General features: G+C 34.3%; 1 protein-coding gene across 5 annotated transcripts in view; it reads left to right on the forward strand.

Annotated features, from left to right (window-relative positions):
* The first annotated feature begins 9320 nt into the window (after positions 1-9320).
* The window catches only part of si:dkeyp-115e12.6, a 61312-nt gene continuing 44547 nt past the window's right edge, over positions 9321-26085 (forward strand). For 2 of the 5 annotated variants that reach the window (XR_015507019.1, XM_087280995.1), the window contains exons 1-6: positions 9321-9515; positions 16784-17012; positions 18898-19094; positions 24825-24928; positions 25217-25260; positions 25367-25631. Coding sequence is in view for 4 of the 5 variants with exons in the window: in XM_087280995.1 (XP_087137121.1) it covers positions 16851-17012; positions 18898-19094; positions 24825-24928; positions 25217-25260; positions 25367-25631 (772 nt within the window). In the remaining variant the exon portion in view is untranslated. Of the gene's footprint in view, positions 10064-16783; positions 17013-18897; positions 19095-24824; positions 24929-25216; positions 25261-25366; positions 25632-26085 lie in introns of all 5 variants that reach the window. The other 3 variants (XM_087280996.1, XM_087280998.1, XM_087280997.1) reach the window with 3 other exon arrangements.

Genomic DNA, 26085 nt, shown 5'->3' on the forward strand with positions numbered 1-26085 from the left:
TTCCATTATTTATGAAAGTCAAAATAGGACAAATGAGCTCATGTAGGGGACAAATTCTGGACCTTTGTCAGTGAGGGGTGCGTCCTCTGAACCTCCCGAAGGACAAATTCTGGACCTTTTGGCCATGGGGGATGCAAAACTGAACCACCCAAACCCCCCCAGGCTACAGGCATGATATATACACACACACACACAAGTAACGTGAATTACGTAATAATATTACTTTTCTAAGTAGCGAGTAAAGTAATGCATTACTTTTATATATATATATATATATATATATATATATATATATATATATATATATATATATATATATATATATATATATATATATATATATATATATATATATATGTATATATATATATATATATGTATATATATATATATATATATATGTATATATATATATATATATATATATATATATATATATATATATGTATATATATATATATATATATATATATATATATATATATATATATGTATATATATATATATATATAAATATATATATATATATATATATATATATATATATATATATATATACATACATACATACATACATACATATATATATATATATATATATATATATATATATATATATATATATATATATATATATATATACATACATACATACAGTATATGTGTGTATATTTTTTATTTATCTTTTGAAATTCATAACATAATTCGTAGAACTTTACAATAAGGTTGCATTTTCCAACATTAAAAAATAATAAAAAATACATTTATTACAGTTTTTATTCATCTTCTATAGCTAATTAAAATAAAGATGTCCATTTTCTGGTCCTAGTTAACTCACAGTGCATTAAATAATATCAACAAGCACTCTTTTTTTATTTGAATCATTTATTAGTAAATGTCGAACCATGATTAATAAATGCTGTACTAGTATTATTCATTATTGTTAGTAAATACATTTAAATTATTTAACAAAAGCATGCACATCAATCTCAATGGGGTGCTCGGTCAAACAAAAAGTACACAAATATATATGGAAAAGCGACAACACCAACAGATCCAAAAGTATCGAATTTGTGTGTAGATAAACAGTGTGTAGCATTTAAAGAGCCGGTGTGCTTGGAAAGTTACACACTGTTTTTTTAGTAAATAAATGTAATGCTTTTAATAAATACATCAAGAACTGAAACCTCATTGTAAAGTGTGAGCACATAATCAATGAACCTAGTATGGTGATAACTATAATATTGAATTTGTCTATTTTCCTGCATTGTCTTCCCTTCAGATGGTGAGATGAGTTACTCAGAGGTGCTTATGAAGTTATGTAACGCCGCACACACTGTCTGTGTCTGAACACCGAACAACGGAGAGGAACAGAACTGAGGCTTTCCACTCTATTCAGCACTTCAGAGCTTTAATCTGCGTGTGTGTGTGTGTGTGATCATGGATTACACCGCAGTCCTTCTCAGAAGCAGAGCGCTGGAGGTGGAGATAATCTGATTAGTCAGTGTTTGTGCAGGTGTAGTAAAGCAGTCAGAGTGACACTGCTCTTATGCAATGCTATAATGTTATATTGATGTACCAACATGATGCGCCTCGCTCCTCTTGTGCTGTACTTTCAGAATAAGGCAAGCAGATTTCTCAAAAGGAAACCAGGAACAATCAAGTTGAGGTTTATTGCCATTTCACTACATGTGTGGACGTGAAGTGAAACGAAATGCTGTGTCTGGTCGGACCACTGTATTACGTAAACAAACAATCATAAATATGAACCAACACAGGCTCATTCTGAAAATGTACAGATATATACATTTCTGGAGAGCACCAAATACGTCCCAGGAGATACTTTTTTTTTTTGCAGTTTGTGTTTTCACGAATCCACCAGAGGCTGCTTTGTATACTTTAAGATCTCAAATTTCTCTCGCGAGTGGCTTTCACGCCTGCTGTTCTATCGTAAATCCACCAGAGGTTGCTGTTGACTGACCGATTGACTGACCCACTGTCCTCCATCCCTAACTCCAACCAACAACGATTGACCCACCCACCCACTTCCCTAAATCCAGCCGACAGTTTTAAAAAACAATCCAGAAGAAGAACAGCCCTCGTCTGATTTTGACCATGTTTTCAGATTTGACCACATTCTCACCCTGTTATTTATTTGTTTATTTTATCTTTTGGCTTCTGTTTTTGTCTTACCCGCTTCTGGAACTGTTCTCACAAATCCACCAGAGGCCACTGTTGACTGACTAATGCCTAGTTCACACTAAAGGATTTTAAGCCTGATTTAAACCCGATTTGGAAGTTAACGAGCTCGCCGACAGATCGGGCTGTGATCGGGAAGAAATCTGCGGGTGCACGGCGCTCGCCGCTCTTTATGTGTGAACTACTGAACAACGCATCAACGAGGCTCGCTGACACGTCGCCGACACCTCGCAGACGGAAATCCAACATTCAGCATGCTAAATATTCCAGAGCAGTCGGCCGACTCAACCCCACGTGTGGTCAGATGTAGTGACGAGCTGCAGCCAATGAGAGAGCATATCAGCATGAGCCTCGTGCCTGTGTGTTCAGGAGCTCAGCAGAAACATCTGTGATTGGTCAGAATGGGCATCGGTGCACTCGCTTCATTCTGCGTTAGCACAGACATGAGAGTAGGCTATATTAACAGTGGAACTAGAATTCTGTAACTATTAGAATTACCATACTGCTCATTCTGACGGTTCTTATATAAAACGCCATATTGTCACAACATATTTACATTCAAAGCTATTATTGAGATATTAAAATTAAGCTTTGAATGTCTCGCATCATATTTAATGACACCATTACCCTAAAATATAATCTTTTTTTTTGGTAATACAGCCTATAAATATGTAGTTAAGATACTAAAACACTTCAAGGTCTTGGCTTTCATTTTCACTTTCAAACAGGAGCTATTTCACAGCACATAATATGCTGTTTTTAAAGAGATCTAAAGTAAATTGATGTTTTTGCCATCAGAAAGTTTTGTTTATGTTAGCAGGAAGTTGCTAGGCAAAAAAATGCACACGTATTTAAAGTCACAGTGAAAAGTATCAGACATGCATGCAGTCATTTTGACCAATATGGTAATTTAAGGCAGAAATGCTCAGTTCTTTACTGTTTTGTAATAAAAAAAATAACAATGTCAGAAAGAAATACACTGATAGTTAGAAAACGGCAGGGTGTTATAAATATGTTAGTTTTATTTCAAAGAGTTATAAAATTACAAAAATTAAAAACTCTCTGTGTATCTATCCACTGGAACCTGCAGATGAGTGATTAATCCGCTGATAAATCAGCTGATTTGACGATGTTTTTAAATGCTTTCTCCAAAGCTTGAAACGCTGTCAGTGATGTAATCCGCACACAAGCAGCCAATAGTGTTCAGCTTTTTCTGACGACTCCTCCCTCAAAATTTCATTGGCTGTGGTCTGGTAGCTTGAATGAGCTGATGGGGAATGAGTTGTTGTCAGATCATGTAGTGTGTGACCCCCCTCTTATGGATCGTTCACGGAGTGTTGCGTAGTGTGAACACCACAGAGATTAAAAGACACAAAGTCAGGTCATGTAGTGTGAACGGCACAGCGATCTGCTGATGTTTAAAATCCTGTAGTGTGAACTAGGCTTAAGTGAATGACCGACTGACTGACCCACCCTCCTCCTTTCCGAAACCCTGCCAATAGTGTTTGCAAAAGCACAGATTGACTCGCTCACCCACTTCCCTAAACCCAACCGATAGTTTTAAAAAGCAATCCAGAAAAAAAAAAACATCGCGGCAGCTTGATGTTTACCATGTTTTTAGATTTACCACATTTTCAACCTGTTATTTACTTGTTTATTTTATGATTTGGCTTCTGTTTTTGTCATACCCATTTTCCAGAACTGTTTTTTATCGGACTCAATCCCCTTCGTCGTGGTCAACTCCTCTCTGCATCTCAAGTCCACCAACATACATGCCGAGCTACTGGACAAATTAGTAACAGCAGGAAAGCCGTCCATATGGAGGTAAGCGGTCAGCTGGTAAGCACAAAAAGGAACGGCATCACTTTCGTCACTTTCGTTTTAAAGACAAAATGTAGCCATACAAACCTCTGGCTACATAATTCGCAATCTCCAGAAATGTATATAGGGCTACGTTTTCAGAATGAGCCTATGTCGCAATCAACACAACACTGGACATTTTGAAGCCTGTACATAGCTAGCATACTGGAACGGTAATCTAACTTAGGGATTCTCAACTAGTGGGCCTTAGCAATCCTGCAGGTGGGCCGCGAGATTGAAATTAACTTAAATATTAATTAACTTAAATATTATACTATAATTATTTGATTTGATCACTGTTAATTACAGACATGTTGCTTAAATTTCCAACAGCTGCACGTCAACTCGGACTACGTTCTCAGTTGTATAAATCAAATTGTCATGCAAATATAAGGGTAACGATGATTAGAGTTATAATAATCAGCTTGCACGTTCCTCATGTCTGCAACTTGTACTGTATCAGTCGCACAAGTCTGTTGATTCACAAACAATGTGTGCTCTCTAAGTGTGAACACTTCAAATTATCTGCATAGTTGTCCAAATTAACATCCTGCGAGTACTTTATAATGGACGCGCGCCTGTACAGTAGGATCCAGCAAGACTCTGTGGTGTTTCAGTGAACAGCTGTTCACTGTTCCTGTCAGCGAACTTTAATAATGTCCAGCTACAAACCGCCTTCAGATCGATGTGTTCCAACAGATTTAGAGTTTTTAATGGTGTTTTAAATTTATTTTTGATGGATATGAATAGTAGATCAATAGATGAATAATAATCAGTTCAAAGCAGCAGCTGTTTTTTGCCATCTCCATGTTGCACTGTCAGGTTTATTTATTGAAGAAGAGGCCCAAATACTCTGCAGTTATAAAAAATAACTGAAATAAAAAATTATGCACTTTGAACCTGTTTGTGCATTTTTTTATATAAAAATATTTAATTTTTATATTTTACAATATATAACTTCTTAGTTTATTATTTTTTTAAATGATGTAGAAAAATAAAAGAATAATAGAAGGCAAAAGAAATGTTTTGCTAATAAAGAAAAACATTGTAAATACGCATTTTCTTAAGACAATCAGTTTGGGCCTTCAAGAAAAAGGTTAGGAACCCCTGATCTAACTAATACCAACTACACTGTTAGACATTTTGTTGTATTTTTGTGGTAACTTACTGGCAGCACTGTTGCCATCAAGTTATTGCAACTGCCCCTTCACAGTAACTTACCTGTAAATGTGTTTTACAGTAGTAGGACCCTATCGCAATTTCATTTTGCAGTAAAATAGCCTTACCGCAACTTATTTTTATGGTAAAATGTCCTTTACCACACTGTGATTTTAAAGTATGACAATTTTATGGTACTTCTACTGTAATTTTTTTACACGTTACACTAGCAGTACAAAACATTTATCTGAGAAATATTGCTAAGTTACGAAGTATGCTATCCATCTCAGATGCAGAAAAACTAGTCCATGCTTTTATGACTTCTAGGCTGGATTACTGTAATGCTCTGTTTGCTGGCTGCCCATCATCCTCTATTAATAAACTTCAGCTAGTACATAATGCGGCTGCCAGAGTTCTTACCAGGTCTAGAAAATATGATCACATCAGCTTTATTTTATCCTCCTTACATTGGCTGCCACAATGGTTGCCATAAGTTTCATATTGACTTTAAAATATTGCTTTTTACCTATACAGCTTTTAATAATCTAGCTCCTGTTTATCTAACCAACCTTCTGTCTCACTGCAATCCAACTTGCTCTTTAAGATCTCAAAACTCAGGGCTTCTGGTAGTACCTAGAATAGCAAAGTCGAGTAAAGGAGGTCGAGCCTTCTCATTTATGGCTCCCAAACTTTGGAATAGCCTTCCTGATAATGTCCGAGGTTCAGACACACTCTCGCAATTCAAAACTAGTTTTCAAAACTTTTGTTTTACTTAGCGAGTTTCCTTCCAGCTGCTACCCATCACTGGGAAACACCCATACATTCTCATTCACAAACACTGCGGCCAGTTTGTTTTATGCAATTCACCTGTACCGCATAGTTTGGACTGTGGGGGAAACTGGAGCACCGGGAGGAAACCCACACGAACACGGGGAGAACATGCACAACTGGGACAACTGACGCAGCCAAGGCTCGAACCAGTGACCTTCTTGCTGTGAGGCAAAAGCGCTACACACTGCACCACTGTGCCTAGAATATTACGACTTTGAACGGTTTTCAGGGGCGACACAGTGGTTAGCACTGTCACCTCACAGCAAGAAGGTCGCTGGTTCGAGTCCCGCCTGGGTCAGTTGGCACTTCTTTGTGGAGTTTGCATGTTCTCCCCTTGTTAGTGTGGATTTCCTCAGGGTGCTCCGGTTTCCCTCACAGTCCAAAGACATGCAGTATAAGTGGATTGAACAATCAACTAAATTGGCCTAAGTGTATGTGTGTGAATGAGTGTGTATGGGTTTCCCAGTACTGGGTTGCATATAAAACATATGCTGGATAAGTTGATGATTCATTCCGCTGTGGCAGCCTCTGATAAATAAAGGGACTAAACCAAAGGAAAATTAAATGAAATGTAGGAAGGAGTGAATGATTTTTGTCTGCTCACTAAGTGTGTATTTATTTGTTTCCTGTAACTTCTTTTATATTTTTGCTATTTTAAATAACTATTTCTTTGAAAATTTTGTAAAATGTAATTCGTTCCTGCGATTTTCAAGTTTTAACACCTGTCACATGATGATGATGGTTATCGTCAACATTTATTAACAGTTGAGTCATTTTTGGAGGATTTGTTCTTTTGAAAGCTCCAAAAATGTGTCTTTATCTGAAGTAAAATGCTTTTGTAATGTTATACACTATAAGCCTTACAACCTTGGAATCGGTATAATTAGAATTATAGAAATGAATGTTTTTATTTAGCAAGGGGGCTATTAATTGATCAAAAATAATGATAAAACATGCTGTAAATAAACACTGTTCTTGTAAACTTTTTGTTCTATAAAGAAAGCTCAAAAAAACGTTTTCGACATAATGATTTATTTAAAATAAAAAAGGGTTTTGAGCAGCAGATCAGCAAATTAGGATGATTTCTGAAAGATTGTATGACTGGAGTAATGCTGAAATTTCATCTTACAGGAATAAGTAATATTTAAAGATATATTCAAATAAGACGCAGTTATTTTACATTTTAAATAGCAAATAACTCGGTGAGCAGAAGAGACTTTAAAAATATATATTAAAAATATACAGTTCTAAAACATACAGTTTAGGCTACATTACCTAAAAAAGAAAACTTAATTATTTTCTTTGCTTTGGATTTCTTTGCGCTGGATTTCATATAGGCCCATCTTCAGCATGAAAAGGTTTCTTTGACTGAGAAGTTTTGGTTTGGAGTCAAACATAGGTTTTTGAGACACAACACCAGCAGGGGTCACTCATACTTCATTCTATATTTAATGAACAATTGATTTTCTGAAGTTCAATAACAAATGTCAAGAAGTCACATGATCTGCTATGAACGTTGTTTATTCAGTCTGGAACAAGATATAAAGAGTTTGATAGTTCACAAATACGCTGATATCATGTGGGTGGATGGGTGTGTGTGCTTGAAATGAAATGCTACTATTGTAATTTTTATACATATAATTCTGACTTCAACTATATATATATATATATATATATATATATATATATATATATATATATATATATATATATATATATATATATATATATTATTAGCCCCTGTTTATTTTTTCCCCAATTTTTGTTTAATAGAGGGAAGATTTTTATCAGCACATTTTAAACATAATAGTTTTAATAACTCATTTTAATAACTGATTTATTTTATCTTTACCATGTTGACAATAAATAATATTTGCCTATATATTTTGCAAGACACTTCTATACAGCTTAAAGTGACATTTAAAGGCTTAACTAGGTTAATTAGGCTAACTTGGCAGGTTAGGGTAATTGACAAGTCATTGTATAACGATGGTTTGTTCTGTAGACTTTTGAATAGAAATATAGCTTAAAGGGGCTATTAACTTTGTTTTTAAAATGGTTCATAAAAAAATAAAAACTGCTTTCATTCTAGCCAAAATAAAACAAATACGAGTTTCTCCAGAAGAAAAAAATATTATCAGACATACTGTGAAAATTTCCTTGCTCTGTTAAACAATTTGGGAAATAATTAAAAAGAAAAAAAAATCAATGGGGGGCTAATAATTCTGACTTCAACTAGTTGACTGACAAGTTCAACTACTTCATATAAATCAGGAGTTTAGATGCAAAAACCTCCAAAAGCCATTATATTTTTTTTCTAAAATTATAATTTGTACGCTCAGTAATCTTACTTTTATAGTGACGAATAAGTCCTTTTCATTGCCTTTTAAGTGAAATACCTGAGCATAAACAAAGGAGGCTGAGAAAAACGCTCATTTTAGGAGAACATTTCTGATGACATTTAGAGGTTTTTGCATCTGAACTCTTCATATATATATATATATATATATATATATATATATATATATATATATATATATATATATATATATATATATAGGGCCTAGATACATATACATACAGACACACACACATTTATGTTTCTTGACCTCAAGTTAAAGTTAAGAAATCTTTTTGGCATTCTTAATTGGCCATAGTAAAAAAATAAAAACATTTAATTATTACAATTCACTTCAGAAATGTTCATGACTTTTTAAACTTACTTAATTTGTTTGTTGCCAATTTATTTATTAATTCGTTTGTGTATTAATTACTTCGTTCATTTTTTTCACTTTTCCTTCATCGCATATTATTCAGTCGTTCATTTCTTTCTTTTGTTATTATTTACTTATTTATTAATTCTTTACATATTTGTTTATTTATTGGTTCGTGTATTTGTTTCCTTGTTCATTTGTTTAAATTGATTTACGACATAAATAAACAAAGTACACGTAACGAAAATTTGTAATTAATAAATAAATGCAATTATACTCTGCCTTCAATGCTGGTTAATTTTAAATAAACATAAATAAATGTTATGTTTAAATGTATTGAAATATAATGAAAACTTCTCAATCAACATGCAATTATAATATACCTTGTTCAATATCTGATGTATATATATTTCAGTGCTGTGTCACTTTATTTAAAGATATTAAAATAAAATGTAAACAAAAGACTGTGGGCGCAACTGCGCTTCAGCTCACCGCTCAAATCCCCGCCTACTCCGTCACGTCACGGACCCTCGCGCCCAGCGTCAAATCAACTTCGCCAGTTGTGAGGGGCAGGAGGTTCAGCGACCGCGTGTGCTTCAGTTTGACTGGGGAAAAATAACGACAATCTGGAACCTTTCAACGACTAAGCTTTTCATCTTCAATTCAAATACTTATCGCTTTTATTTCAGTAAAACACTCGCAGACGCGGATTAACACATCAGAATCACCGCGCTTCAGAGAGATCAACAACCGGTAAGTGATGCCACGTTGTTTGATTGTTGATGTTTTATTCAGACTGTGCGAATATTGTTTTTAATTCGCTTTTCCTAGTAGAGAACCAATTGAAAATGCACCCTCAGCACACTCCTGACTTTTAGTTTACTGTAAACACTCCAGCCGAATTTCCCAATCCTACTAAGGAGAAGGTTTATCTCATGAATATTAATTAGGAACAGCTTCCGTTCACCGTGCCTAATAAATATTCATGAGCCAATACCGTACCATAGTAGGATTTCTAAATTCGCTGAGGTTTATTTTCGTGAATGTAGCTTAGAGTGGAGACTAAACTTGAGGCAAGAACGTGTATAATCATCTCAGTAGGAAACATGGTTGTTATTACCTCAGGCTGGCGTCAGCTGTGTTTGAAAGCACATCTTTGGTGCTTTGTCATGGAAATGAAGGTGCTTGGAGATCTGATCAGGGTGTTCACAGTTTCACAGCTCGTGGGCCGGATTTTCCTCATTCCTCTCTCAGCAGTGTAGTCCTCTTCTGTTATTGCCTGACAAGAGAAACAAAACACGGTAGGTTGGGTGATAGTGTAAATGTACTCTTCCAATGTGTTTGTAAGGTCTTGTTTTTATATCCCTTGGGGACTTAAACCTTAATCCATACAGAGTCATGGGGACTTGTATCACTGTGTGGTCACCATAGTAAGCAAGCTAATAAATCATCCAGAATGAAGTATTTTGAAAATGTAAAACTGCTGAGTGTTTACTGTATGTATTTATGTATGTATGTGTGTGTGAGGTCTTGTTTTTATATCTTTTGTGGACGCAACCCTGTATCCAAACAGACTCATGGGGACTTGTCACTGTAGAGCCACCATGGTAAACAAGCTAATAAATCATCCAAAATAAAGTATTTGAAAATGTAAAACTGCAGAATGTTTACTGTGTGTGTGTGTGTGTGTGTGTGTGTGTGAGTGAGAGAGAGAGAGAGAGAGCAAGGTCTTGTTTTCAAATATCTTGGCGACTCAACCCTGTATCCACACAGATTCATGGGGACTTGTCACTATAGAGTCACCATTGTAAAAAAGCTAATAAATTGTCCAGAATGAAGTATTTTGAAAATGTAAAACTGCGGAATGTTTAAGGGTAGTGTTTGGGTAATATGCTGTATGTACAGTTGTGGATTTAACCAATAAGCTAGGTAAACAGCTGCTTATGGCCCCCTGAAATCTGGGGGGCCCCAATAAATACCTAGAAGTGTAAAATACACCTATAAATTATATATAACATGTCATTTTGTAACTAAGGATGCGACGATTAACCAGTTTCACTATTAACCGTGATTTAATTTGTCACAGTTGATTAATCGTAAAGGCTTCTCAACACCGCGTTTCTGCACAGAACAAATCTGCAGCAACTAAACAAAGTTATGCTAACTGTGCACTAGTTTGTACACCAAGACTAATAACCACGCACACTGGACTAACTATGACTAAGACTATTACCTAAGGCAACCTCATGCAAGTTTGTTGTTTCCATTGGAAGGACACACACGCGATGCAACACGCTCATGATTTTCAGGCGCACCTAGTTGAGATGACAAGAGGCTTTTGTGACCGCGGGAATTGCAAGCAGCTAAAGTTTGAGGAAGATGCAATGGAAAGTACACAGATTTGCAAACCCACTTAAAGTTATAAATAATGGCACTAATGAGAGCGATCATGTGGTGAATGCCAGCCGAGATCAACTGAGTGTTTTCGGAGAGAGTGCTGAAAGACTCAAGCCTGTTTCACACTGCTAGTGTGAGCAGAGCGTATTTTTTTTTTGGCGTCCATGTTAACAGATTAGAGGTTTCATACTGCACGCAGAAGCAGTGCGTCAGCACAAGGCGCGAGCGTCATTGAAGCAGTCATGGCGGGATTAGTTTCGCCGCTGGGTCTATTTTAGCCGGTGAATTGATAATGACCAAAAACACATTGAATGAGCAATTTTACCCAATAAATGCATCAATAACATCCACTGATTTTATATATTCAATTAAATGAACTTAAATGATTAGAACGGCAACAAATATTTAGTTCCGAACTACAAAATGAAATTTAAAACAGTTTTAAACTAGTGTTAAACTAGTGGGGTTTTGAGATCAATTCATGCAAATAATCGAGATAACCGTGTAGGGCTGCCCCCAAATAGTCGACTAAACTTTAGTCGATATGAAGAGAACTTGGTCGAATACATTTTCATTAGTCGGTTAGTTGCAAAAAAAAAATAAAAATCACGTGAAATTACGCAATCAAGGGCTGCGCAGTCAGTGTATGACATCAGCAACGAGAGATCAACGCCTAAACGCCTCCACTGTATCCCTTCCACATCCACTCCATCAGAGCGCATCTTTTCAAAGGCCGGCTTCATTGTGAACAAGTCGAGAAGCTCCCTTCTTCCCAGCAATGTGGACAAGCTGGTGTTCCTCTCACATAATATGAAAAAAATAAAATCGAATTGAAAGCTTAGGTAAGAATGCTTAATTTCCTTTTTGTAGTGTTTCTGTTTGCTATCCGTTAGGCTATATATATATATATATATATATATATATATATATATATATATATATATATATATATATATATATATAAAAACGGGTATTTTATTTTTATATCGGGTAGGCTATACAAATAAATAAATACATATTATTTTTATTTTTCCGTTTTTATATAATGCAGAAGTTGTTTTTTATTCTGTTAGAAAAATTAGTCTGATGTTTTTAATTTGTTGTTTCAGGTCAAGACTCATCCGTCGTCTTAATGGTAGTTTGTGGCTTTGCTCTGATATTTTTGATTTGTATTAGTGTTCTTTAAATTATTTGTTCCACATTTTGTCGTAAATAGTTGTTCTAAACAATTCAATCATAATTAGGCTGTTAATTTGTTTGCTGCTTTCTTTTTTTATTCTAAGTTTTGGCGCTGTGCGATGTGCATTTATTAAGTTGTTCGTTTTTGTTAATTTTCCTTTTGAACAATATAAAAATTATATAAATTTTAATTTTCCACTGTATTTTATACCAAACTGCGTTTTTGCTACAGTATTTATTTATTTATTTATTTATTATTTTTTTTGCCTAGTTTTGTACTAGGCCTAAGTTGCTAATAAGTTTATTTGATTTATTTTAAAGAACGAATTTTAGTTTATTTTATTAAAAACTATTTTTTTTTTTGTTTGTTTGTTTGACATGTAACTGTTACAGTTTGTATTTTTGATAATAAATTATTAAAATGCACAGGCAGTCTGATTGCTGTTTTTATGTCATAATTAGCCTATAACGTTCTGGTCACTGATTTTTGTGTGTAAGCACTGTATTTAAACGGTTTACTATTCCGTTTTAAGCACTTAATTTTTGTTTTGAATGCGCTAATATCATGCTTTAGCATTTTCTGTCACGTGGAAGTGTTAAACTTCAACTTGGACTATATTCCTAGTATATACGCAAGTTATTATATTAATATCATAAATGAACGATTATTTGATTAATCGTTAAAATGCAGGAATGTTAGTCGACTAGGAATATCTTTAGTCGGGGGCAGCCCTATAACCGTGATTATTTCTTAGACTATATGAACCAAAATCATTCTTTGTACCAGGCTGTAAACACCTTTTTTCCTGCTGTAAGTTAGCCCATTTTAAAAGTGGGCTCTAAATTTGCTCTATTATGGAGCCAGGACTAGCGGAATTTCAATGAATTCAGTTACTTCTGTATTTGCTTCACGTGAGAGCGGGATGTTGCCACTTGGGTTCCACACAATTCATTCATGTTGTACCAACACAAATCGATAAAGTTAACTTAACAAATTAAGTGGATTGAACCGAAAACAGTTAGGTTGTCCCACAAAGTATCTCAAGAATTGTTGTTTCGGCTCATTTTAAATAAATAGTTTAAGCAAACAGCAAAAATCTTTCTTTTTTTTGAGTGTATGGGAAGTCCCCACAAGAATAGCAAACGTGCTGGACTGTTCATTTTAGTTTCAATTTCTCAGTCCATTTCTGTTTTCTTGAAAAAGTGGTTTACCCAAAAAATATTATTAAACACAATATTTCCCTAAATTCCCTAAAGAGCAAGTACATTTTCAGTTTTTCTGTAATATTTTTTTTTTCTGGAAAAAAGTCTTTTATTTGTAGTTTGATTGAAATACAAGAAGTTTACAATTTTGTTCAACTGTTTTTTTATTGATGCATATCAGTCAGAGAGTTACAGTATCAAATAAGATCAGAAAACAAATTAGTCATCTGACAGTGGAACGTATTGAGTGATTGACAGCTAATATAAACAAATATATAGCGGCAGGGAAGACAGAAAACTACAGACTACAGAAAACTGCACTACAACCATTACATGCAGTCGCACAAATGCTCCCAAATATATTTTGAGGTTGCATAGCTTAAATTTCGGACACTTATGCGACCAAAATGGTCGCAATTTCGAGCCCTGCACACTTACCTTTGGCCATACTGGAAGAGAAATAGTCGTGCCAAACTGAGCCAGGTTTCTCTCGAGGTTTTTTTTTTTTTTTTTCCTTCACTTTTGTCAATTGGTGAAGTTTTCTTCCTCGCACTGTCGCCACTGGCTTGTTTGGTTTGGGACTTGTGGAGCTGGATCGATGGATTTGTTCTTCAGTGTTTAAACTTTCAGCAGGGAAAATTAAACCACACTGAACTAAACTGAACTCTGAACTTCAACTCTGAAAACTGGACTGACACAGTTTCAGTTCACTAGAACTTTTATGTTAAGTTGCTTTGACACACTCTACACTGTAAAAGTGCTATAGAAATAAACAAGAATGGAATTAAAATATTAGTATATCGGTATATTAGTATATATATATATATATATATATATATATATATATATATATATATATATATATATATATATATATATATATTGATATATATATATATATATATATATATATATATTGATATATATATATATATATATATATATATATATTGATATATATATATATATATATATATATATATATTGATATATATATATATATATATATTGATATATATATATATATATATATATATATATATATATATATATATATATATATATATATATATATATATATTGATATATATATATATATATATATATATTGATATATATATATATATATATATATATATATATATTGATATATATATATATATATATATATATATTGATATATATATATATATATATATATATATATATATATATATATATATCAATATATATATATATATATATATATATATATATATATATATATATATATATATATTGATATATATATATCAATATATATATTGATATATATATATATATATATATTGATATATATATATATATATATATATATATATATATATATATATATATATATATATATATATATATATATATATTGATATATATATATATATATATATATATTGATATATATATATATATATATATATATATATATATTGATATATATATATATATATATATATATATTGATATATATATATATATATATATATATATATATATATATATATATCATATATATATATATATATATATATATATATATATATATATATATATATATATATTGATATATATATATCAATATATATATATATATATATATTGATATATATATATATATATATATATATATTGATATATATATATATATATATATATATATATATATATATATATATATATATATATATATATATATATATATATATATATATATATATATATATATTGATATAGCTTGTGCTTATTAATCCTAAATAATAAGTCATTCAGAAATGTTCATCGCCCTGTCTCGGCGTTGTGTTGTTCACAAAAGAAGTAAATGTCCAAACAGTAAATGAATTGTTCTTTTCAGACAAATAATTTATTTGAATTTGTTAATCCAGTTTACAAATGAGCGGACTGAATGACTTATTGATGCACCGGATGACATATTTTGTTTTTGAGTTGAACTGTCAGTCTCCATTCTTTGAAATTGCTTGACAAAAACAACCAGTGCACAGTATTTCTTTCTTTGTGTTAAGAAGAAAATATGATGTTATACTGGTTTAGACTAACACCTACTTCTATAATGACTAAATCTTCTGTTTTCAGTTTAACTTGGTGTTTTGGCTGCAGAAGTCCCTGAAGAGTGTTTCCATGAACACTCTGACAAACACCCACACACAATTGCTTTGATATTCTTTATATGAAGATGCAGGCACACTGATTAATTTTAGCTTTTGTCACGTTATAAATATGAGGTTGTGAACTGATATTTCTAGTCTGAAACAAGTACAGACATCTGGGAGAATCTCCCCTGAGGCAGAGCACAGATCCTTATGAAAAACAGCTGAAGCCAGATGTTTCCATACAGTTTAGTTTAATTTAGTTTATATTTTGTCCGCAGTGGAGAAACTTGTCTTGGATCTTAGACCTGCATTTGCATACACTAAACAAAAAATACAACAACAAATCAACACAAAAATGACATTCAAAGAAGAGAATTGCATACTTAAAAGTTGAATGAGTCTAAAATAAATGATGTGGGGCATCAGATGTTATTTTAGTAGCTTCATTAAGAACTGATTATTGCTAAAGATTGTAAAAATTGATATGACTCCCATGGCTGTCTTTACCAAACGTTCAAGCTTGGCTTTAGAATAAACTGTAATGCTTCCAAAAGCATACTGTTAAAACAAAGTCTATTATAATTTCAGTTACAACTGCATAAAATAAGATTAAATAAAATTTGCTGAACTGCCAAAACTCTCAATCTCCATTAAAAAGAATGCAACCACTGCTTCACACGAGAACAAATACTGCCTGCATGTAATTTGACTTGGTGGCTCAGTGGTTAGCACTGTTGTGTTATAGCAAGAAGGTTGCTGGTTCCAGTCCCGGCTGAACCAGTTGGCGTTTCTGTGTGGAGTTTGCATGTTCTCCTGGTGTTGGCATGGGTTTCTTCCGGGTGCTCCCGTTTCCCCCACAGTCCAAACACATGTGGTATAGGTGAATTGGATGAACTAAAATTGCCCATAGTGTTTGAGTGTGTGGGTGTTTCCCAGTACTGGGTTGTGGCTAGAAGGGCATTCACTGTGTAAAGCATATGCTGGAATAGGTGGCGGGTTATTCTGCAATGGTGACCACGGATAAATAAGAGCAGAAGGAAAATGAATGAATGAAAATGTTAATATGAACTCTTTTTTTTTTTTTTTTTTTCTGTCCAGTGTTAGAAGATGATGAGCAGCTGAAGGATCTGTGAACTCTCTGACGGGTCTGTAATCTTCTGCCGCGATGAGCTGGGCTGGAGATGACTGGACTGTGGGTCTGACGGGTCACGTCCTGCAGAAGGTTAAACAGCTCCTGGCTCAGAACGAGAAGCTGAACAAGGAGAAACAGCAGAGGCAGCTGCAGCTGGATAACTCTGAGGTCGCTCTGCACAAACAGAAGCAGAAGGTCAGTTTAGGATAAAGATGATGATGATGCTGAAATCTGCACCCACATATCCGCCCTTTTTTTTCTGTTTTGTTTTTTCATTCTGTTTATATAATGATTTGGGTAAATTTGTGCAAATGTATATTTCTATATTTTATATATTCATTTTGGTAATATTATTAGGTAATCTGCAAATGTTTAGGTGATTTATGTGCAATATGTTTTGTTATATTTCCTGTCTTCTAGTTGATGTATTATATGAGAGAATTACTGTAGCTTTGTTTACTAAACAAGTGGTTCTAATTAGATTTGCGTTGTATACCTTAAAAGGTTTTTACATTTTTTTTATAAGTTAAGTTTTTAGTTGCTGTAGTCTGAAAATCAGACAAGCAGAAATAGTCTGCAGATTCTGTCTGCCCCTGGATATGACCCTGTAATAAAAATACAGATATGGAAGCAAAATGCAAAAAGGGGGAATTAAAACAATATCAGAATGTTTTTTTTTTTCTGAGCTAAAATAATTTAATAATTTAAGCAAAAATGTATTTAATTATTTTAATGTAATTTATGCTAAAAGGACACATATGTCAAGACAATGATTAATGGAAACCCCCCACTAAAAAGGCATTCAGTTTATTTATATGTAATTTGAGACTAATTTATGTGTCAAAATAAATATTTTCAGACATATTTATAACAACAATAAATGTATGATATTTTAAAAGGCATTAGTATTGCAATTAAAGAAGTTTAAAATAATAAATATTAAATATATGCAATATTTGTAACAATAAATATTCATTTTTTTATTGTTACAAACAAGGTCTGAAAAAGAGGTTAGAATCTGTTATGCTAAATGACTGACTAGGAACATTATTTTCCTGAATTGTTTTTTTTTTTTTTTTTTTGACTTTAGTTTCGGTTGTTTAGAGCATTGAAGTTACTTAGGTTTTGTTCACACTGCAAGGTTTTAGTGCTCAAATCTGATTTTTTCTCAGATCTGCACTCGGCAGCGTTTATTTGAGAGCGCACAAGAAGATCTGCACGCTCTTGAAGCGGCTTGCATTTAAGGGGGCGTGCAGGAAGTTTTGTGGATGAGCAGAGGAAATCGGCATAAATACATGCATAAATGCGATCTCGACTTCTAATACTGCGCTCACGACTGCATTTGTCATTGAAATAACGCCACAGGTAGATGGCAGATCTGTGTAAAAAAAAGGCCTGCCGCCACAGCTGGAAAATCCTAGAGGAAACACTGGACCCGCATGCGCAAAAGTACATTACGAAGAGCACAAAATGTCTAATTATGCACACAATGTATATACTGCACGAGTAAGCACGTTGTCAGATCATGCTTGCATGATTATTACCCTTTTCAGACAACCGTAGTTTATTTCATGAACTGTAAAGGGTTGTTCTGCTACTACTAATGTGTATTTCTGCATTTGAGACCTACATCAAGTCTCTTGTGATTGAAAACACTGATCATTTGTGATTTATGACAACTGGGGTGCGTGGCGCTCTGACCACCGGTGTAGTAAACTTAAAATAAAAGGTTAATGAGCAGCCGCAGACTGAACTGTGAAGGCAGAGTTGGTTTATCTCTGTTTGCAGAGTTATTTAGTTTTACTTCGTTATAAACAACAGACATGTGCAGAAGAGGGGTTTGATTAAAAAGACACATAGAGAAGTCGTGTAGTAGACCGTTTTATCAGCAAAGGTTTGATCAGCCTTAGAAGTGTGCAAAACAAATATGACCAATTAGACTTTCAATGGTTAACAAAGGCACTTAAGCAATGCAGAAATAACTGCTTGGAAGGACACCAAATGGAAAGTTGGCTGCGAGTTTGAGCACAGCTGTAGCACAAACAGTGCGGGATGTTATGTACGTCTTCCTGTCTGTCAGCATGAGGAGGTGCGTGTGGAGCTGGCCGCAGTTCAGAGGGAGCTGGGAGGAGTACGAGAGGCGGCACAGGCCGAAGTGCGGACCAGAGAACGTCTGTCTCATGACCTGCAGGTCAAAACGGGTCAAGTGCACTCGCTGGAGGGACAGCTGGAGTCTGCCAAAAAGCTGACACAAAGCCTCACGCAGGAGATCAAACGGTGAGACGCGCTCCTGCAAACATTCCTGTCTGTTTACATACCAAACTAAACCAGATCATCAACATTAATTAGCAAATCATGTCATTTCAGTTCTCACTCTGTTCTGCCTGTACTTTTTATCCTTGCATAATTACTATATTTCATTTTTTACTCTGTACTGACAGGATTTTATCAATGTATACTACTGTAGGTTATTTACAACTCAATGTCATTGTCAACTCAACTCCATGTCATTAAAGGTGCAGTAGGTGATTGTCTTCAGAAACATTTTTTGTTGTGCTGGTTGAAAGTCTCTTCACAATCCAATAGTAATGATTAAAGTAAATGATCTAAATGTGTTTATATGGGTTTTTATATTCTGAGCCACTGAAATCTTCCGGTAAAAGATTGATTTGACTATTATCAGTTTCATTATGGTCCTTTTACAGCATTAATAATGTATATTTTTATTTAGTTTAACAACTCAACATGAGTAAATAGCGCTGTTCTGCCTAGCCTGCTTTTCTGAGGTCAAGTTGATTGTATATTCACATTGGTTCATTTCTGAACAATGACGCGCTCCCCACATTGTTTATCATGCTACTCTGAATAATCCGCCTGAAATAACATGCAAGTATGGCTTTGTAATAAATGTAATTCCTGCACCCTGCTGGCCAACCACTAAGCAGTGTTGCTTTAGGACGTGAGAGAATAAAACCAGCAATCCACATGCATAATATATTGAACATTATGACAAGTTTTCTTGAAACAAGCTACAAATAATACAGTTTTTCATTCAAAATTGTAATATCATAAAGTACTGTAAAGTTTTCTAACAGGCAATTGATGTGATCTAGTGGGTTGTGGACGGTCATCTTTAAAGGGTCTTGACACCCCCCACTTTCGGTTCAGGTCTACCTCAGAATTTTTTCAAAAGATGCATCATAATGGGCGTGGAGCTCCGCAAACAAAGGGCAGGAGTGGGCGTGGCCAGCAGAACAAGAGAGAAGGAGGGGAGCGAACAACAAAATGAGACACAAACCGCGAGGAGACGCATGATTTTATAGTTTACAAAGTTAAAATGCAAATAAATAAATAGTAATTTAATTCCCCGTTACATTTGTTATTTGTAATTTCTTACTCAAAACCACAATTTATACAATTGTAAAGATAATCGTGTTCATATAAACACTATAAATCAGGACTTTTCCCTCAATCCCTGGGTCTGAATGCAAACTCAGTGCAGCAGGTCTCTTGCCCTGTCTATTTTAACCATTAGCCCTGCTGGTAATCTAGAGGATTTAGGCAAACACAGCAGCACGGCAATGTGTGTAAATGTGAACGAACTCCTGATAAAAGACAACGTCCGCCATTCTCCAATTCTCGCACTGCTCTCCAGACAAAAATGCTTACAGCACACAAACAGCTTTGCTGTATCGGCCCTGACAGCATCGCGGGGAAAAGCATGCAACAAACTCTGTGGATCATCAACACATAAAAACACATATGAGCCTTCATGAACGGCTAAATACTGTGTGCTGTGGGTCCGTGGACACGGTTTCACCCAGTCATTAAGGTAGGATCTGACAGCTTGGTACTGGCAGGTCTAACTTGCCTTGAGAAAGCATGTGCAGTCATGAATAATTAAGAAGCCGGCTCTTCTCATAGGATAAGAAACTCCGCTATGAATAATAATGAGAAACCGATGCGTCATTTTTGCACTTGGAGTTTTGCGCTACATCGCTGATTTTTATCCTGCCCCAAAAAAATCGTTTTAAACCCAGAAGCTGAAATTAGCTGACAAAAGCTCAAAATTATCCAGTTTTCTCCACAATTAAAGCTAACAGGTGCTAACATTCTCTTAACTGATGCTCAACACACACAAATCTGTTCAAATCTAAAAAAAAAAACACTCAAGGGTTTTGTGAACCTTTAAGGCTCCTACACAACAGGGACACTTTTCGTTTGCGTTTATCATCAGCGTTTTACGAGACGTTTTTCAGTATTCAAACCAAAGCGCTTTTCCCTGGCGTCAAGCTGAAGAGTATGCAAAATCACTCTTTTGACATTAGGTGGCGCTACACAACTTTAAGCTTTTGACACCCGCTTATAACACAGAAGAATAGGAGGAGAGGAAGTTCACACGTTTGTTGTTAAAGTTACTGGTGACTCGAACAAGCAAGGATAGTTCAAGCAGCAGCTTCAGCTCTAGCGTTGAAGAAATGATTGTTCACCAGTGCAATAAGCAGCTCCACGTTCATATCGCCTCTGGGCATCCTCTTCAATTTGTGCTCGCACTGACAGTTTAGCGCTTGAGCGCCTCCAAGTGCTGTTTACTGTAACTTCAACAGCTCTGTGCACGTGAGCAAAAGTGCCAATTTGAGTGCCAATCTGAGTGTGTCAAAACAAAAAAAACGAGCATGAGGCGTTTTTTTTAAAATGACGCTTTTGCGCTTGCCGTTTTGCGTGTTGGTATGCACAATCACATTGACGGCCGTGATTTAGTCGCGAGGCATTAAACATCATCAGAAAACGCGAGCAAAAAACGTCTCTGTGTGCACGGGCCTTTAATGTGGGTGTTTGTGATTTCAGGAGGCATGGCTTTGAACAGCAGGGGAGTTACTGTTTCAGAGATATTATGTTAACCTGTTAGCAGTTTGGCAGAGCACCTACTGCACCTTTAAAAAAAAACATTAAAGTAATTAAAGTAATTAAAGTAAGTGCTAATTAAAGTAGTATACAATCAAACACTCATTTTTTACTTCACAATTGTGCTTGAGTAACTTGGGTATGTATACATTATCTCAGTAATATTATTTCAGAAAATTGATGATAACCACACACTCTGAATTATTTATTAAGCATTAGCAAATGGCAATGAATTCGTTATTTGTTAAGCATTAACTTTGTTAATAAAAGTTATTAAGCAGTTTGTAACTGCAGCTACAAATGCTGTATTCTTGACTAAGCACATGTATAATGTGCCTTATTGTACTTTCATACTTTAATGATTATTTTTCATTACTATATTAAGTATTGAATTATTTACAAACCAGTTACTTAAGCATAGTTGGAGGTTTTTTAAGACTATTCAGAATGAGTTAGTAAATGATTAATAAACTATTCAAATTAACATGTAAATATCTTATTATTCTGGCATATACTACTAGTTAATTTGTATGTTAATAAATGCTTTATTAACTCAACTCAACCAGTTTTGTGATCTAATCTAAAGTGAGGACTATTAATCATTTATAAATGTCTTATAAATGACAATTAAAGGCTCATTTATAGTCTAAATAGGAAAAGAATATTAAGGATTCATTTGTTGATTTTTATTCATTTGAAGATACATAAATTAAACTATCAAATAAAAAATTAATTTTGCAACCTTATCTTACAGTTTAAACATTGCATCCAATTGTTCATTTGATACTGAGCCTTTAACTGTCATTTATAAGGGATTTAAAAAGCATTAATAGTCCTCGCTTTAGATTATTTCACAAAACTGCATGAAGTTGAGTTAATAAAGCATTTAATACATACAAATTAACTATAACTATATGCCTGAATAATAAGATCTATAAATGTTGATTTCAATAGTTTATTAACCATTTGCTAACTCAATCTGAATAATCTTAATTGATTTGTAAATAATGCAATACTTAATTTAGTCATGAAAAATCAACCAGTCACAAGGCAGGAAAGTAATTTTTTTCTTACTTTTCATTATAAATGTGCTTATAAGTCAAGAATAGAGCATTTGTATTTGCAGTTATAAACTGCTTACTAACGTCTATAAATGGAAAGTTAACGCTTAACAAATAATGAATTCGCTGGTCACTAATGCTTAATAAATGATTCATTGTGTGTAGTTATTATAATGTGTTATCAAAACTTTTTCTTTTGCTTATTACGATTAAAAAATAAAATGTTCATAAATTCATCAATGAAGCTGAGTAGAGTGATTTTGAAGTGAAGAAATAATCACCCGCTCGGAGACACTATAGTGGTGTTTTAGTCGGGAGTGAGTTAAATTCTGTCAGTTAACTGGTTTACAAATTGGGCTGATCAATTTATTTATAGTTGGACTAAACTGATACATCTCATTCAAATGATCTCAGACTCAGATCACTGATTCAAATGATCCGTTCAGAGTAAGTCTCCAGTTGACAACTCGCTGATTCAAATGATCCTTTTAGAGCGAGTCTCCAGTTAACAACTTACTAATTCAAATTATTTGTTTAGAGCAAGTCTCCAGTTAACAACTCACTGATTCAAATGATTCATTGAGAATGAGAATGAGTCTCCAGTTGACATCTCACTGATTCAAAAGATCCTTTCAGAGCGAGTCTCCAGTTAACAACTTACTAATTAAAATTATTTGTTTAGGGCAAGTCCCCAGTTAACAACTCACTGATTGAAATGATTCATTGAGAATGAGTCTCCAATTAACAACTTGCTGATTTAAATGATCTCTTCAAAGCGAGTCTCCAGTTGACAACTCACTGATTTAAATGATCCGTTCAGAGCAAGTATCCAGTTAACAATTTGCTGATTAAATGATCCCTTCAGAGTGAGTTTCAAGTTGAAAACTCATTGATTCAAATGATCCGTTTAGAGCGAGTCTCCAATTGACAACTCACTGATTCAAACGATCTGTTAAGAGCGAGTCTCCAGTCAATAGGTGCGTTCGACTTCATACAGCGCTGCGCAGATCAATCGAAATCTGTTTTAAAGTGGTGTATGCTGTTTAGAAATGTTGTCCAGATTGACGCTGCGCAGGCGCCACTGATTGACTCGTGGCATCAAAGTACTGCAACAGCGCTCTGAGATCAGTTCACTGATTCAGCCGGTGCAGCGTCTGAAGAGCGTCTGCTGGAACTGCGATGACGGTACTGATGTTACACGATTGGCCGAGTTCACCGCAAGACAACAACCACGCGTTTCACGTTTATTATTGGACAAATTCCGTCTAAAAAATGTCAAATCAAACAATTAACTTTTCATAGCCCTTCTATATATATCACGCTTATTAAAAGACTACAAATATTTTACTGCAGTATCATCTTTTGTTAAATAATTTGGTTATTAAGGCTAGATTGTTTGTACAGGTTTATTTTTGACCTTTTTTATAGACTATTTACTGCATTCAGCTCCCTGAACGATTTAAATAATATATTTTAGCAAATAACCTAACTATTAACTCATAAGTCTTACAGACTTTAATAAAATAAAATAAATAATAATAAATAAATAAATAAAATAATTATCATCATTAATCCTGCCATCCTAAAGGTTTCTTAGCAAATTAAGTTAAATAACTTTTATTAAATAATTATGAAATTTATATGATTATAAAATATAGAGTTTTTTTTTCCAGCTGTTTATGCTATAAACATATGAATAACATATGAATGTTATTTCAAAAGTGACATTGATGTACCTTGTTCTTTCTAGGAAACTTTTACTTAAAGTGGAGTGACCTTTTGTTCAATCTTTTTGGATTAAAGTGCTTTTTTGAAAATGCTTTCATTATCCAATATAATCGTAATCATTGTTTAAGACTTAATCAAAACACCTTGTTTTGGTAAATGTTATTTATAAAAAATACTAAAATAACATTGCTGTGACACTGATGATGAGGTTTCAAAATGACCCAATACACCACTCTAGGCCTGAGTATTGACATTAGCCTGTAAGCCCCATTGCTGTATTGACCTAACACCATCTCTCTTACTGTGCATGCAGGCTTGAGGCAGAGCTGGAAAAGCTGCAGAAGGGGAACGGCTCTGGGGAATCCACGTTGTTTTCCACACCTTGTTGGAACACGAGCTCTCCCTGGGACAACAACGGTACCATCCGTCACGCTTAGCCCATTTGTTTTTCTCACTTTCTGGCTGTTTGCGATTCTTCAAAGATTTCATATTGTATCCCTTCATAAAGTAGGGTAAAGAGTGTTTTTTTTCCTCCCTGAAGGTCCCTAAAGACTGATTGCATGGTACAGAGTGCGATTGCTTTGTCTATCTCTGATTTCAACTTTGTATCCAGGCTCTTTTTTCCTGGCTTGTATCATGTGTGGGATGCATTCAGAACAATCTATTCATCACTGTTATTCTTTTACAACCTGTTTTTCACTGCAGGTGGTTTCAGAGCGGAGAGCGAAAGCAAAGCACAGCATGCCAGAGTACGTCACGTATGCATAAACACTTTTAAGAGTAGCTTCTTAATAAGAAATGTTTTGTTTGTCCCTCTGCTTCCTGAATCACGTGTTTGTGTTCTGTCTGCTGTAGCAGCAGCTGCAGTTTGGAGACGTCCCCAAGCCCTCAGCAGGCGGGGCCTCCTCCCCGTTTCCACAGCAACCATATAAATCCCCGCCCCTCCGGCGCCACGTCCGCCAATCAGAGCCATCCACCCCCTCCTCTGTGTTTCCATGGGAACGTGATGTCTTGTGGTCCACTCCCAAAGGACGACCGACTTCCTTGGTTTCATCCAGTGAGGTCATGATCAAGAGCAGTGATTGTGGGATGGAGGACGCCCTGAGGAACGAGATCGATGGTGAGCTTAACCACTGGAGTTTCCGGAAAAAAATACAGTTTAATAGGTTATTTAGACATCCCTGAGTAAAATTAAACCATTAACCATCTGTATTAAAATCACAGAATCTTTATATTTGTATATATTGTTTTGATGTTCCTGTTACATTTTTTTTTCTAGTTTTGTTTTATATATAAAATATATTTTAAACAAATCATATTGTACAAACATAAACAGACTTTTTTACTTTACCAAAAGCAAACAACGATAAAAACCCCCTCAACATACGAGAGATTAAATAAATAATAAATAAATAAATAAATAAATAAATGTAAAAAAATATATAAATAAAAAATTTTAACTTAAAGCATGCTATTAATAATTGGAAGGTAGATACACAAGGTCCCCAGTTTTATCTTAACACTGAATACTATTTTATTGTGATTGCACTAGGAAATCCAATGTGCCAATTTTG

Source organism: Danio rerio, chromosome 14 (assembly GCF_052040795.2).
Source record: "Danio rerio strain M-AB ecotype USA chromosome 14, GRCz13ab, whole genome shotgun sequence".
NCBI classification, from domain to species: domain Eukaryota; kingdom Metazoa; phylum Chordata; class Actinopteri; order Cypriniformes; family Danionidae; genus Danio; species Danio rerio.